This window comes from Balaenoptera borealis (genome assembly GCF_965194805.1).
Source record: "Balaenoptera borealis genome assembly, chromosome: 7".
In the NCBI taxonomy this organism is placed as follows: Eukaryota; Metazoa; Chordata; class Mammalia; order Artiodactyla; family Balaenopteridae; genus Balaenoptera; species Balaenoptera borealis.
This window is the reverse complement of record NC_138864.1, coordinates 125,717,238-125,734,017: the sequence shown is the minus strand read 5'-3', so window position 1 is coordinate 125,734,017 and position 16,780 is coordinate 125,717,238. Positions and strand designations below refer to the sequence as shown.

Sequence of the window (16,780 nt, the reverse complement as noted above, 5' to 3'; positions counted from 1 at the left end):
GAGCCAACAACCCAGAAACACCCGTGGGAACAAACAAACACGGTCCCCAAAAGCCTGCTGTCTCCAGCCAAAGGAGGTGAAAGGGGCAGTGAAAACATACAACTGCCTGACTCCAGTCAAACACGACAGAAAAACAAACCCCCCACGCGCAGTGTAGACACCACGCGGGAGCCAGGACTCATCTCACCCCTCTGTCTCCACACCGGGGTCCTGCCAGAGGAGGCCCGGTGGAAAGTCAGCACTTCCACCCCTCACCCTCCCGGCGGATGGTACCTGCAGAGGCCCAGTCAGGGGTCTGATCCCCCGCCCACACTCAGCAGCAACATGGAGCGCCTCCCCAAATGAGTGTCAACAAAGGCCAAGAGGAAAACCTGAACTTCAGCCCCAAACTGGCATTAACAAAGGGTATCCCCCTTCCCCTGCTGAAGCAATATCAGAAATGACTTGCCAAAGCATAAGATTTAAATAAGATCTGGAATCTCATAATACCCAAAATGTCCAGGTTTCAATAAAAAAAAAAACTCTCACCATAGCAAGAACCAGGAACATCTCAAGTGAAATGAGAAAAGATGATCAATAGATACCAACACTGAGACGACACAGAGAATTACCAAACAAGATTTTAGGAGCCATCATAAAATGCTTCAATGAGCAACTACAAATGCACCTGAAACAAATGAAAAATAAAAGGAAGTCAGCAAAGGAACACAAAGTCACAGCAAAGATAAAAGATATAAAGACAAAACCCACAAAAATTTTAGAACCAAAAAACACAATACCTGAAATAAAAATGTCAATGGATGAGCTCAGCAGCAGAAAACGACAGGGGAAAGAGTCACTGAACTTGAAGACAGCAACAGAAATAACCCAACCTGAACAACAAAGAGAAAACAGACTGAAAAACAAATGAACAGGGCTTCAGGGACATGTGGGCTGGACAACAGCAGATCTAATATTCATGTATTCCGAGTCCCACATGAGAGGAGAAAGGAGGTAGGGCTGGAAACGCATCCAAAGAAATTATGGTTAAAAATTTGTCAAATTTGGGAATTCTCTGGTGGCCCAGTGGTTAGGACTCCGCACTTCCACTGCAGGGGACCTGGGTTCGATCCCTGGTTGGGGAACTAAGATCCTGCAAGCTGCGTGGTGAGAAAAAAAAAAAATTTGGCAAAAAAAATAAAATAAACCCATAAATTTAAGGTTGAATAAACTCCAAAGAGGATAAACCCAAAAAAAATCCAAAAACTAAAGAGCAAAGAAAAAATTTTGCATGCCTCCAGCAAATTTCTCATCAGAAATCAGGGAGCCCAAAAGGAAGTTGCATATTTTCTCAAGTGTTGCGAGAACTGCCCACTCAGAATTCTATATTCAGCAAAAATTTCCTTCAAAAATGAAGAGCAAATCTAGACATTCTCAGATGAACAAAAACTAACAGAATTTGTCACCAACATATCTACTCTAAAAGACTAAAGAAAGTTCTCTAAACAGAGAGGAAATGATAAAAGAAGGAATCCTGGAACATCAGGAAGGAAGGAAGAACAAGAGCAAAAATATGGAAATTACAATTCCCTTCCTTCTCCTCTTGTGTTTGCTAAATTATGTTTGGCAGTTAAAGCAAAAATTATAATGCTAATGTGCTTCTCAATGTATAACCTCAATTGTAACAGAAAGGGAGGAGGGTAAAGGGACATAAAGGGAGATAAGGTTTCTACGTGTCAATGAAACTGGTAAATGCTGACACCACAGACTAAGAAAAGCTATGTATATATAAGGTAATAGCTACAGCAACCACTTAAAAAGCTCCACAGAGAGAAGCACTCAAAAACACCACAGATATGGGACTTCCCTGGTGGTCCAGTGGTTGGGACTCTGCGCTCCCAATGCAGGGGGCCTGGGCTCGATCCCTGGTCAAGGAACTAGATTCCCACATGCCACAACTAAGAGCCTGCATGCCACAACAAAGATCCCACGCGCCACAGCTAAGACCCAGCGCAGCCTAAATAAATAAATAAGACACCACAGATAAGTCACAATGAAATTCTAAAACATACTCAAGTAATCCACAGGAAGTTAGGTAAAACAAAACAAAGAAATGAAAAACAGAAAGAACAAACAGAAAAAGAACTAATCAATAATCACAATAAATGTAATGGTCTAAACACACCAGTTAAAAGACAGATATTGGTAGAGTGGATTAAAAAAACATGACGGAACTCTACATTGTCTATGAGAAACTCTCTTCAAATATAACAATATACAGGCACACCTGGTTTTACTGTGCTTTGCTTTTATTTAGTCTTTTTTACAAATTGAAGGTTTCTGGCAACCCTAAGTTGAGCAAGTCTACTGGTGCCACTTTTCCAACAGCATTTGCTCACTTCATGTCTCTGTGTCACATTTTGGTAATTCTCACAATATTTCAAACTTTTTCATCATTATTATATTTGTTAAGGGGATCTGTGATCAGTGATCTTTGATGTTACTACTATGATTTGCTGAAGGCTCAGATGATGGTTAGCATTTTTTAGCAATAAAGTATTTTTTAATTAAGGTACATACACTGTTTTTTTAGACATATGCTATTGCACACTTAACAGATGGCAGAACAGTGTAAACATAACTTTTAAATCGACTGGGAAACCAAAATTTCGTGTGACTCGCTTTATTGTGATATTCACTTTATTGCAGTGGTCTAGAACCAAACCCACAACATCTCCAAGGTATGCCTGTATGTAGGTTAAAACTAGAAAGATGGAAAAAGATACTCCACAAAAATATTAATCAAAGAAAGCATGAGTGGCCATACTGCTATCAGAAAAAGTAAACTTTATAGCAAAGAAAATTACCACTGATAGAAAGGGACATTAAATAGCAATAAAGAGTCAATCTGTCAAGACAGAGCAATCCTAAACGTGTATGTACCAAAGAATGCTGCAAAATATGAAACAAAAACTCAAAGGAGAAAAAGACAAGTCCACAATTATAGATATAGACTTTACCTCTCTCTCAGCTAGTGATGGAACAAGTAGAGAGAAAATGAGCAAGGATATAGAAGAACTCAACACCATCAGCCTACAGGATCTAACTGACATGAAGAGAACATTCCACCCAACAAGAGCAGAACACACACTGTTTTCAAGTGCACATGGGACCAAAATAAATCTAATACTGGACCATAAAAAGAATCTCAACAAGTTTAAAAGAATTAAAACCATAAAAGTGTGCTTTCTGACTACAATGGAATTAACTCAGAAATCAATAACAGAAAGATAATGAGAAAATCCCCCAAATACTTGGAAACTAAACAACATAGTTCTGAATAATCCATGGATCAAAGAGGAAGTCTCAGGGAAACTAAAAACTGCATGAACAGAATGAAAATTAAAATACAAAATATTAAAATGTGTGGGACATAGCTAAAGCAGTGCTAAGAAGGAAATTTTTAACACTACATGCTGACATTAGAAAAAAGAAGAAGTCTCAAATCAATAATCTAAGTTCCCACCTTAAGAACCGAGAAGAGTAAAATAAACCCAAAGCAAGAAAATGGAAGGAAATAAAGAGCAGAAATTAATGAAATTTAAAACAGAGAAAAATCAATGAATCAAACAGCTGATTCATCGAAAGTTAAAACTTTTGCTCTGCAAAAGACCCTGTGAAGAGGATGAAAAGACAAGCTAAATGATGGGAGAAATTACTTGCAAACCACATATCTGACAAACAACTCATATCTAGTATATACAAAGAACCCTGAAAACTTAACAGTAAAAATACAAGCAACACTATTAAAAAATGAGCAAAAGACATGAAGAGACATTTCCAAGAAGATATTCAGATAGCAAATAAGCACATGAAAAGATGTTTGCCATCACTGGCCGTTAGGGAAATGAAAATAAGGAGGAGAATGAGACATCACTGCACACTTACTGGAACAGATAAAGTAAATCAGTGACAATGGCAAACGCTGTCAAGGTGAAGCTGGCTCTCTCATACATAGCTGGTGGGAGTGCAAAATGACTCAGCCGCTGTGGAAAGCACTCTGGTAGCTACTGAAAAACACTAAACGCAAACTTGCCATATAACTTGCGCTATACATAGGATTTGTCCAGAGAAATGAAAAATTATGTCCACACAAAGACCTACACACAATTGTTCACAGCAGCTATATTTGTAATAGCTAAAAACTGGAAATAACCGAGATGCCCCTCAAAAGAAGAACGTTTAAAACATCTGTGGTACACATCCACACACTGGAATAATACCACGCAGCAATAAAAAGGGACAATCTACTGATACATGCAACAACCTGGATGGAGCCCAAGGGCTTTATGCCAAATGAGCAAGCTAATCTCAAAAGGACACATATACTGTATTACTCCATCTCTATAACATCCTCTAAACAGCAAAATTATGGGGACGGAAACAGATTAGTGGTGGTCAGTGGGCAAGGACGGTGGAGGGGAGGGGTATACGTGTAATTATAAAGAAATAACATGGGAAATAACACATGTAATTATAAAGTAATAATACGTGTAATTATAAAGAAATAATACATCTTTGTGGTGATGAAATAGTTCTATATCGTGACTGCAGTGGTGGTTACAGGCATCTACACATGGGATAAAATGACAGAGAACTGCACTTACACTGTTCCAACGTCAAACTCCTGGTTTTGATATTGTACTATGATTGTGTAAGATGTAACCTTTGGCAGAAACAGGAAAAAGGGTACACAGAACCTCTCTAAACTCTCTTTACAACTTCCTGTGACTCTATATTTCAAAATAAAATATTTTAAACACAAATAAAATATAGTTGTAAGGTATGTATGAGCTTGTAAATTATTTAAACAAATTAAAAAATAAAGCACCTCAGTTAGCTATAATGATGAATCAAAACTAACAAGATTAAACTTAATAAAGAACAATGTAAAAGTTCTGCAGATCAAAAAAAAAAAAATGTATGGGTATAGAATATGTATAACCAGAAGACATAGGCTATTCTCCAAGTGCTAAAAAGTCATTGGAAGGCAATCTAAGGAAAATTATCAGGGAGAGTATATCTAAGGAAGAATACACCTAAAGATTTAGATAAAAATTCTGTATCTCAAGAACACTTGCTACAGCAGTTGACAGACAACAGTAATTATTTTTTAACATTTATTTATTTGTTTGTTTGTTTATTTGTTTGTTTGGCTGTGCCAGGTCTCAGTTGCGGCACGCAGGATCTTTGTTGCTGCATGTGGGATCTTCGTTGCGGCATGCGGGATCTTTAGATGTGGCATGCGGGATCTTTTAGTTGTAGCATGTGGGAACTTTAGCTGCAGCATGCAAACTCATAGTTGCAGCATGTGGGATCTAGTTCCCTGACCAAGGATCAAACCCGGGCCCCCTGCATTGGGAGAGCAGAGCCTTAGCCACTGGACCACTAGGGAAATCCTGACAACAATAATTTTTAAAATAAAAATATCCAGTATATTTCTCAAAAGAATGTCAAACATTTTACTAAACCTTCAAACAATAATTCCTAACTTATATAAACTATTCCAAAGAACAGAAAAGAAAGCTAACAACCTCATTTCATAAAGCCAGTATAATTTTGATGCACAAACCAAACAAAACTAGTACAAAAAAATTATAGACTAATCTCACTTTTGAACATAGATAAAAAAATCCCAAATAAATATTTGCAAATACAATTCAGCATGTACTTGATATTTCATAACCAAGTAGGGTTTATCTCAAGAATAAAATAAAAGACCGTTCAACATTCGAAAAATATATCAATTAATTCATATTAGGAGCCTAAATGTCAAAACCACATAATCATCTCAAGAGATATACAAAAAGCCTTAAATGTCGACATCTATTCATAATTTAAAAAAAAATTTTTAAAAACCTCTTATTAAACTAGGGATACAAGGGCACTGTATTAACCTGAAAAAGCATTTCCACAAAAACCTACAACAATCACTAGTAAAACAGTAAAATCATTCTTTTTAAAATCAGAAAGACAAAAGCACTGGCTATCCCCAGTTCTAGTCACTGATAGAAGCTCTAGCCAGTGCAGCCAGATCAAGAAAAAAAATATGAAGTACTGGGGTTGGAAGAGACAAAATAACCATTATTTGCAGTTAATACAATAGCTTACATAGACAACTTAAGAGAACCTGCAAGCTATTCGAACAAGACAGGGCAGCAGGATTGTTGGATTCAAAAACAACTTTAAAAATTCAGCAGCATTCCTACTATGGTGGCAACAATTAGAAAATTTAATTAAAAAAAAAAATTCACAACAGCAAAAAAACATAAAGGTACCTAAAAATAAATATGGCAAAAGGTATGTATGAGCTTTTTAAAGAATACTGAAAAACATTACTGAAAAACATAAGAGACATGAATAAACAATAAAACATACATACCATATTCCTGGATAGGAAAATTCAATTCATAAAGATATCAAATTTTTAAAAATATTTATTTATTTAGGCTGCGCCGTGTCTTCGTTGCGGCATGCAGGATCTTTGTTGCGGCATGCAGGATCTTTAGTTGCTGCATGCATGCGGGATCTAGTTCCCCGACCAGGGATCGAACTTGGGCACCCTACATTGGGAGAGTGGAGTCTTACCCACTGGACCACCATGGAAGTCCCAAGATATCAAGTTTTTCCCAAATTAATCTACAAATTCAATGTGTCTCTAATCAAAATCCCATCATAATTTTTCATTGACCTTAAACTGATTCTAAAATTTATGATAAAGAGTAAGGGCCTAAGAATAGCCAAGGCTACTCTGAGAAAGAAAAAGGAGGAGGAACCAGACCCACCGGATATAAAGAGACATGCCAAAGTAATAGTATTTAATACAGTATGAATTTGCAACAGAAAAACACCATAAATATTCCCAACCATACACAGTGCCTCAATATGATTGAAGAGGCACCCTCCAATAAGTGGTGCTGGGGCAACTGGCCTTCCATTTGGAAAACAATTAAATTAACTCTCTCTCCCACACCATAAAAAAAAAAAATTTTTTTTCTTAGAAGAAAATACAGACAGTCTTTATGACTTTAGACTATAAATGCATTTTTTAATAGAAACAAATTATAAAAAAGGTAAGACTGAAAAACTGAACTACATGAAACTTTTAAACTTCTGGGATTAAAAAATAATTTTAAAGACATCTTAAAATAGGAGAAGAGGGACTTCCCTGGTGGCGCAGTGGTTGAGAATCTGCCTGCCAATGCAGGGGACACGGGTTTGAGCCCTTGTCCAGGAAGATCCCACATGCCGCGGAAGAGCTAAGCCCGTGCGTCACAACTACTGAGCCAGCGTTCTACAGCCCACGAGACACAACTACCGAGCCCACGTGCCACAACTACTGAAGCCTGCACACCTAGAGCCTGTGCTCCACAACAAGAGAAGCCACCGCAATGAGAAGCCCACGCACCGCAACCAAGAGTAGCCTCCGCTCGCTGCAACTAGAGAAAGCCCACGTGCAGCAACAAAGACCCAACACAGCCAAAAAATTAATTAATTAATTATAAATAAATAAATAAATAAAATAGAAGAGGATGTTTATAAGACGTTAGTATTCAAAGTATACACAGAGTTTCTGTAACTCCATAAAAAAGACCAAAAAATGCAACAGAAAAATGGGCAAATACACAATGAAAGGTGCTCAACCTTCCTAGTAATCAGAGAAATGCAGACTTATAAAATGAGACATCATTTTACGTTCATTAGACTGGCAAAAATTTAAGTCAAATAAGATCAACTGTCGTCAAGGATGTGCAGAATCAGAAACTCCCATCCACTGCTGATGGGCATTTAAATCAGTACAGGCGCTCGGAAAGCCATCTGGCAATACCTGACAAGGCTGAAGAGGTGCATACCTGAATGATGAAACAACCCCGTTTCTCATATTTTCTCTTGGGAAACTAGCACATGTGGATAAGAAGATACTTACTGTATCATTTTGTACAACAGAGAAAAAACTGGAAGATGCCCAAATGTAGATTCACGTATTAGATTTCTGATCTAGATCTGTATATAGCAACACTGATACACCTTAAGAACAAAATATTGAGGGTTTAAAAAAAAACAACGCAGGGCTTCCCTGGTGGCGCAGTGGTTGAGAATCTGCCTGCCAATGCAGGGGACACGGGTTCGAGCCCTGGTCTGGGAAGATCCCACGTGCCACGGAGCAACTGGCCCCGTGAGCCACAATTGCTGAGCCTGCGCGTCTGGAGCCTGTGCTCCGCAACAAGAGAGGCCGCGACGGTGAGAGGCCCGTGCACCGCGATGAAGAGTGGCCCCCGCTTGCCGCAACTAGAGAAAGCCCTTGCACAGAAACGAAGACCCAACACAGCCATAAATAAATAAATAAATAAATAAAATTAAAAAAAAAAAAAACAATGCAGAAAGTTATTTACAGTATAATTATCATTTTGGAAATGATACATACATACTGTCATTGTATCCTGTATCTGTAACATAAGGATGAAGCATGGACTGAATACAGCTAATGTCCAGCAAAGGAGGGAGAGCGGGGAAGGACTGGAGGAGAGAAAAGGGGGCTGGCACTCACACGGATGTATGTCTGTATTATGTATTTACAAGATGCAATTGTGTTAACATTCGTTCATTCCGGGTGGTAGGTAAATGGGTCTTTGTTATATTATCTTTCTTTCTGTCTGTCTTTCTTTTTTTTTCCAAAATAAAGATTTAAAAGACATTCAGAAACAAAAGCATCTCTGGGCTCAATCCCTGTCTCCAGTCTAGACCTTTCCCCAGAGCATCAAACCTTTTACCCAGTTGCCTACAGGACGTTTACACCTGAACTCTTCGAACACCAACTGTCTACAATGTACTTACTTTCTCCTGACCCCTCCCACATCCTCTTTCTATGGATGTGATCACCACACATACACTCCTCTGCCTGAAACTTTTCAATGACTCTCAACATTCTCCAACAATTTAAAGGAAAAAAAAAAATAGAGAAAACCTTTCTTCAAACAATCAAGCAAATTCTGCACAGAAGCTCAAATAATAAGATACAGGCAGGGCTGCCCTGGTCGACCAGGACAGGGCTCGGCGACTCTCTAGTCTGGGACGAGGCCCCTGAGGGAGCCTGGGAAACAATGTGAAGGTTCCCCATTTGCAAAATAAAATGACAATTCCTTAAGATACAAGTGCTGGCCTTCTACACATTCCCAGCCCGCTCTCCTGCCACCCTCTGCCTGGGAGGTGCCTCCCCTCTGTGCCCACCAGAACCAGAAAGGCCCTGTTCCGGCACTCTCCACACAGCCACACACGTACAGACAAGCTCCCTTCTCTCTTTGGAAGCGAAGCCACTTTGCATCTTGAACTTCACCTTGTGAACAGAGCCTCTGTAACCACAAACAGGGTTCGGTTGCCAGGACTGAGAGGGCAGCAGGTCTGCTGCCCAAGGTACCCGAGGCCCTCTGTCCACCTGTCCCAACGCACTCCCTTCTGCCCCCCGCGGCTTCTCTAACTCTTGCAACAAATTCAGCCAAGGGTACAGCTCTTCCTTTACTCCTGCCTCCTTGACCTTTTTCTTTCTAGCTTCTCCCACTGCTGTTCTCAGCACCAGTGTGAGAGCTGCCACGCCTGCTGACAGTGAATGGAATCCTGCTAATAGCTGACTTCAATCCCCTCTCTGTTAATGATGACAGGTGAAGTGGGGCGGCCAACTGAAAGCTGCCGACAGTTGTATTAAAGCAAGAGGTGCAAGGTTATCCTCTTAGAGCTGCTGCACTTCACAAGGTTAAAACTAATCTGCTTTGAAAAATCGGAAAGTCCAATTCCAATTCACCAGTTCAGCATGGAATGATCCAGTTCTCTGGCATTCACAATATAAAATTCACAAAAGACTGATCTACCCTACAGAATGCCAATTGTTATGGACTGAATTGTGTCCCCTCAAAATTCCTATGCTGAAGCCCTAACTCCCAATGTGACTGTATTTGGAGATGGGACCTCTCAGGTTAAATGAGGTCATAAGGGTAGAGCCTCAGTTCCACAGGACTGGTGTCCTTATAAGAAGAGGAAGAGATACCAGAGGTCTCCCTCTCAGCCATGCACACACACAAAAAAAAAAGGCCATGTGAGGACACAGTGAGAAGGCACCATCCACAAGCCAAGGAGAGAGGCCTCACCAGAAACCAATCCTGATGGCACCTTGATCTTGGACTTCAAGCTTCTATTCTGTGATAAAATTAATTTCTGTTGGTTAAGACATCCAGTCTATGGTATTTTGTTATGGCAGCCCTAGCAAACTAATACAACAAATCATGAATTTAAAATGAGGACCAGCAGACCAATCATGCCTATTGTCGAGGACACCCCATCATAGTAACCAAGCATTTAGACCTAGAAAACCAAGTTCATGAGCAGTTATCCAGCAAGCAAGGATCTGGAATGAGGTGAATTAACTGTTCTCAAGGAATGAGGGTGCCCTTTCTAGCGATGTGAATACCCACATCCACCAAAAAGCCTTTAGTCTCCCTTGAACAAACACTAGTAACTGAGCTCCTTCCCCACTGCTCCGCCAGGCTGCTCACGCTCCACAGTGGTCAGAACCTGTTTCTCCAAAGTCCCTGAGCCCCTAACAGCTTACAATTCCTCAGATCGTGACGTATCTTACAAGGGCTACATTTAGGAGGCAGAACTTCACTTCACTCTTGACTGACATACCTGCCTCTTTGGTAAACAGTCTCCAAAAAACAACCCAGAAGTTAAACAGTTTCCGAGAAGAATTCTACCCTGTGGACAACCAACCTGACCTTGGGGTCTCCTGTGAATAAAGAGTGGGCAGGATGCACTCTGGCCAAAATGTGGGCGTTTCTTCCCTTATTATGCTCTACTGACTAACATTTAAACAAAGACAGAACACTTCAGAACATAATAAAACAGGCCTCTCCTTTCAAAAAAAAAAACTTTCAATAAAGTGAATAGTGTAATACAATACATAGTCCACCAAAGTGCTAAGTTAATAAAACTATACTTACCTAAAATTACAAATTAACCTTAAGGAACCACATATACTTCTTGTAAGCAGCTCAGACAGGTATGACTGAATGAAGGCCTCTGCCAACCACCCAAGCTGAAACTCCAATGACTGTGACAAAGGACCGTATCAGAAGAGAATCAAAGGACTAGAAAGTTGGGGGGGTTTATGTGACAGCTACGGCCGATAGCAATACTCAGCGGCCAGATGCCAACATAAATAACTCCCCAGTAACCAGAACAATCATCTAAAAGAAGACGGCAAGTAAATTCATGTACCTTGAAAAACAGAATTAGAATGTTTAGAACAATTATAAGAAACGCAATCCTTTATAAACCGAGGGTGGAGCTTTACTTACATGAAGGAATAATGAACTGTGGCTCAGTGTTGCCTGCGTAGCCAAGCTTGGTATACCTAAAAGCACAAAGTCATCAACACATGTTTAGATAATAATACTCTCCTCTATATCCCATTAATGTCTTTTATTACAAGCTCTCCAAGTCCTAAAATATCAAGACTGAAAATATGCCCGTGAAATTAAAGAAAAAACAAAAAACAAAAAAACCTCGTGATGACTAAGAATCAAACGCTAACTTCAGATAAGCAAGCAGTTACAAAAACATAAAATATTATACCTGTTTCTACCGGAAAAATTCATATATTAACACATGAATTACATTTGTGTATCCCTAATAATTTTAAGGTGCTTTTATATTCTTTTAATCTTTACAAAAATCCTACAAAGGAAGTAAATATTATCCCTGTTTTGCAGATGAGAAAACTGAGGCACTGAGAAGTTAATTAAGCTGCCCAAAGCCAAACAGCTAGTGAACAGAAAAAGAACCCAAATCTAAATATGCAGGCTCTAATTCCAGAGCTGCCTCTCAAAAAAAATGTACTTACTTCCCAAACTTCATGAACTTTTGGGGGGGTTAGGGGATTCCATAATTTTCTTAAAGTGTCATGGCACAGGGCTAGAAGAGCTACTGCCAGGTCCTGAGAGTATCCGACAGAAGCAGCTCTCTATCATCTCATTGCAGAATGAGCCCATCTTCTGTCAAGATACTCTTTATGATGGATTCCAAAAGTCTTAACTAAAATGAATGCCAAAATACTACCATCTGTTCCAAAAACATTTGCTTATCTCCTAAAAAAAAAAAAAAAAAAAAGTGGGGCGGGGACCACCCACCGGAACCATCTGCTGGAAATGTGACCCTGGAAAGACTCCTGAGTGCCACCTTCTCAGCAGGCCCTCTGTACCAAGCGGTCAGGTCGAGGCGAGGAGCCATCATTCTGCAGTAATGTTCCCAAGGAATAAAAACACTTCCTAGCAGTGCTGAAAGCAACTTTATTAATTCATGCTATTTTACAAATTATTTCAAGATGCTTGATACTAAATTTTTTGATGTGATTAATACATTCCAAGTTCTAATAAATTAATTTTATGATTTTTAAGTGTATTTTAACCATAAGCTAATTTTACTATTTTTGAACACACATTAAATAAATAAGGTTTAGGGAGACAAAAAAAGCAAGTCGGATCCACTTAAATCATGCCTTACTGCTCAGTCTCCGAGGAACTAAGGTCTTGGTGTCACAAGAGTTTGGGCAAGGCCAGGCCCTGAGACCCGTCAGGCCCAACAAGGAGTTTATAAAAGGCAAGACCCATCTGAGGGCACTCCCAAGTTCTACCCAAGTACACAAACCAAGTGGACCCACAAGTCCTCGACTCCAGGGCTCGCCAGACCCAAAAGGAGAGTCGAAGCCAACCCAGAGCCCAGGGAAGGCAATATATACTGAACTTTAAGAATTCCGGATCATCTTCAACTGAACCATTTTTCTGGAAGTAAATCCCAAATAACAAATATAAACAAAGTGAATGACTGACCCAAGGCTAAAGAAGTCCAGAGAAGCTAACAAACAGGCCAGAAATCCCTAGAATCATTGCACTGTACCTAAGTCAGTGCTTTTAACAGGGGCCACATCGCTCACCAGCCACCCCACCACCTCGTACTTAAAGAAACCCACCCTCCCACACTGTTAGATTATAAATTGCAGGATGACCAGAACAGGGTCCTTCTTCTTAATTTTATCTCCACCCTGGCACAGTCCTGGCTGTGGCAGACACTCCATAAGTATCTGCTGAATGAGTTCTTACCAGGTGTAAGAAAAGGCAATCACTGGCAAACTGCTGGGGAAGGAACCAGTGTTTGAAAGGGGGGGATGCTGACAGTCAGAAAAACAATTTGATGGGACAAGAAAAGACCAAAGACATTGTCTGATACAATCTGTCACGCTTGGTTTTGTGTAATAGGGTTATTTCAAAAAAAAAAAAAAAAGAAAAAAACCTGAAACAAATATGAAAACCACTGACCCTCTGAACAACACACATCTGAACTGCACGGGCCCACTTATGTGTGGATTTTTTTTCAATAAATATACAAAAATAAATCTGTAGAAGATCGTGTGCAAGACTTACACTGAACTGGATAGCCTATCCTTACACAGGCAAAAGGTTAAGTGATATTTAATATAAAATTAATAATGAATCAACTATATACTTCAATAAAAAAATAAAATGAAAAAATAAAATAAATAAAATTAATAATGTGTTCGTTTTCTTACTTTGCTTTCAAAGAGTTACATTACAGTATGCCTCTCTCTCTCTCTCTCTCTCTCTCCAGTAATTGGAGAACCTGCAGACCAGTCTATCATCACAGGTAAGTGGTGGTGTTTAAAATGCAACAATGTTTCCAATACTGTATTATGAATATGACTGTAATACTGTTAACCATAAAAATTCTATAACAATTCATCCATCAGTGTATAGGCTGGGCTACCGAGAAGCAAATGTATCAATTACACTAGGTTTCCATCATACCGCTGCCTCTTCGTTATTAATGCTTGAAATGCATTGTAAATAAACATGAGTTCCTTTTTCACATTTTCTTTTCATTTTTGATGTCTAGTGTTAGTAACACATATAACATCTACAGTGTTTTGTACAATACTGATGTAGGTACTGACAGATGATTCATCTTGTAAACAGATGATGTAAACTTATGGTACCAATAAATACAGTACAGTGCTGTAAATGTATTTTCTCTTATGATTTTCTTAACAACGTTTTCTTTTCTCTAACTTACTTTAAGAATATAGGGGCTTCCCTGGTGGCGCAGTGGTTGAGAATCTGCCTGCCAATGCAGGGGACACGGGTTCGAGCCCTGGTCTGGGAAGATCCCACATGCCGCGAAGCAACTAGGCCCGTGAGCCACAATTACTGAGCCTGCGCGTCTGGAGCCTGTGCTCCCCAACAAGAGAGGCCGCGATAGTGAGAGGCCCGCGCACCGCGATGAAGAGTGGCCCCCGCTTGCCGCAACTGGAGAAAGCCCTCGCACAGAAATGAAGACCCAACACAGCCATAAATAAATAAATAAATAAATAAAAATTAAAAAAAAAAAAAGAATATAGTATATAATACATACAACAAAATATGTGTTAACTGACTATTTATGTTGTCAGTAAGGTCAACAGTAGGCTATTAGTCGTTGTCTTGAGTGAGTCAAACGTTATACACGAATTTTCAACTGTGGGGCGGGGGGGTCGGTGCCCCTAGCCCCACTGTTGTTCAAGGGTCAACAGTATAGAAAAATACTAACATTTATTAAAATTAGGCGCTAAGTATCATTCATGTCCGTTATATTACTTTTGGTATTTCTGAATGGCAACAGAGTGTACTGTATTGGTTGTGACCATGCACTTTGGCACCAGACTGCCCGAGTTCAAATCCCAGCTCTGTTATTTGCCAAATGTGTAACTATCTGTACCTCAGTTTCTTCATCTGTTAAAAGGAGTATCATAATACAACCTACCCCCTAGGATTAGTGAGTTAATATATTAAAAAGATAAATAGAACAAGCACTACAACAGTGCTAGCTACATGTTTGAGTTATTTTTTACTATTATTTTTCAGTATGTTTGAAATATTTCCTAATTTAAATTTTTGGAAAAAATTTTTTAATTAATTAATGTATTTATTTATTTATTTACTTTTGGCTGAGTTGGGTCTTCGTTGTTTCATGCGGGCTTTCTCTAGTTGCGGCAAGCGGGGGCTACTCTTCGCTGCGGTACACAGACTTCTCATTGTGGTGGCTTCTCTTGTCGCGGAGCATGAGCTCTAGGCGCATGGGCTTCAGTAGTTGTGGCACATGGGCTCAGTAGTTGTGGCTCGCAGGCTCTAGAGTGCAGGCTCAGTAGTTGTGGCGCACGGGCTTAGTTGCTCCGCGGCACGTGGGATCTTCCCAGACCAGGGTCCGAACCCATACCCCGTGCACTGGCAGGCGGATTCTTAACCACTGCGCCACCAGGGAAGTCCCTGAAAATTTTTTTAAAAAACAGGACATTCTGCGTCCAAAATCATATTACTCAGTCCTTCTGCCGTGCCCACTCTAAACACCACAAACTAATTTGTGAAGTGATGGAGATAAACTGCACTGGCAGTGAAACTAAAAGTACCAGGTGTCCTTCAACAACCATGGCTCAACTCCATCCCAAGTTCTGTGCCCTGAAATCATAAACAATGGCCCACAGCAGCAAAAGGTCAGGCTGCAGAAATGCATGGGGCCCTTTTCAGGCCCACAGCTCTAAAATTCAACTATATACTGATGATGCCACTACCACATGCCACTTGGCAACAGTTGCTAGAGTGTTCAGATTCTGAAGTCACCACGTTCTGAGACAGCACAGCCTTCACAGGAGGGAGGCTTTCTGTCACAGAATCACATGAGTACCTTGCAGCAGTAACATTCGGCAAACAATGATCTTCATGACTGAGGCAAACTAACATTAAACTATATTAATATTTGTAGGTACTAACAACTAACTATGAGGTCTTCCCTTCCTTTGCTAGCAAAACTGAAACCATTAAAACCACTGGCAAAAGCACAAATGACTCAGATCACTTTATGGTAATTTAATGTCTTTGAATCTTCCTGTGCTATTTTTTTATATAGCATCAAATACACTTGAGGTTTTCTCACTTTGAATAATCACAACGTAAGGAACATGTAACAATATTTTTTAAGAGACATTCAAATTTTAACAAAATCTTCATCAATACAGGTTCATATAGAACTTCAACAAGACCCTATTAAACAGAACACTGTAAATATAACTAACAAGTGTCCCTCCTAAAATTCTCTCCTAGGAGGACAACCCAGTGCTAAATTGGCACACCCCATTAGAGATGATCTTACAATGGTGCGAATATACAAAGAACACAACCAAAAAGAAATCAACAAGTAAAACACAACTCTTAAACAGGTAAAGTGTTCAAGACACCATTTATGCAAACAAAGAAACATTCCAACCAGTTTACTAGCTAGAAATTATGTAGCAGGCATATACGAGGACACTGAGAGAGGGAGAGGAGGGGAAACACGGCCCTTGTCCTCAAAATGTTCCCCAAAATGTTCACCTGTTAGACTCACAAACACAGAAAACAAACTTATGATGACCAAAGGGGAAAGAGGGGGGAGGGAGAAATTAGGAGTTCGGGATTAGCAGATACAAACTACTATATATAAAACAGATAAACAACAAGGTCCTACTGTACAGCACAGAGAACTATATTCAATATCTTGTAATAATCTATAATGAAAAAGAATATATATATGTATAACTGAATCACTTTGCCATACACCAGAAACTAACACAACATTGTAAATCAACTATACTTCAATTTAAAAAAAA

At 39.5% G+C, this 16,780-nt stretch overlaps 1 protein-coding gene across 1 annotated transcript in view; it reads right to left on the bottom strand.

Moving 5' to 3' along the window:
- ACTR3B (actin related protein 3B) overlaps positions 1 to 16,780 on the bottom strand; it is a 107,474-nt gene that overhangs the window by 79,879 nt on the left and 10,815 nt on the right. The window contains exon 2 of the mRNA XM_082398981.1: positions 11,388 to 11,443. Coding sequence (XP_082255107.1) covers positions 11,388 to 11,443 — 56 coding nt within the window. The remainder of the gene's footprint in view (positions 1 to 11,387; positions 11,444 to 16,780) is intronic.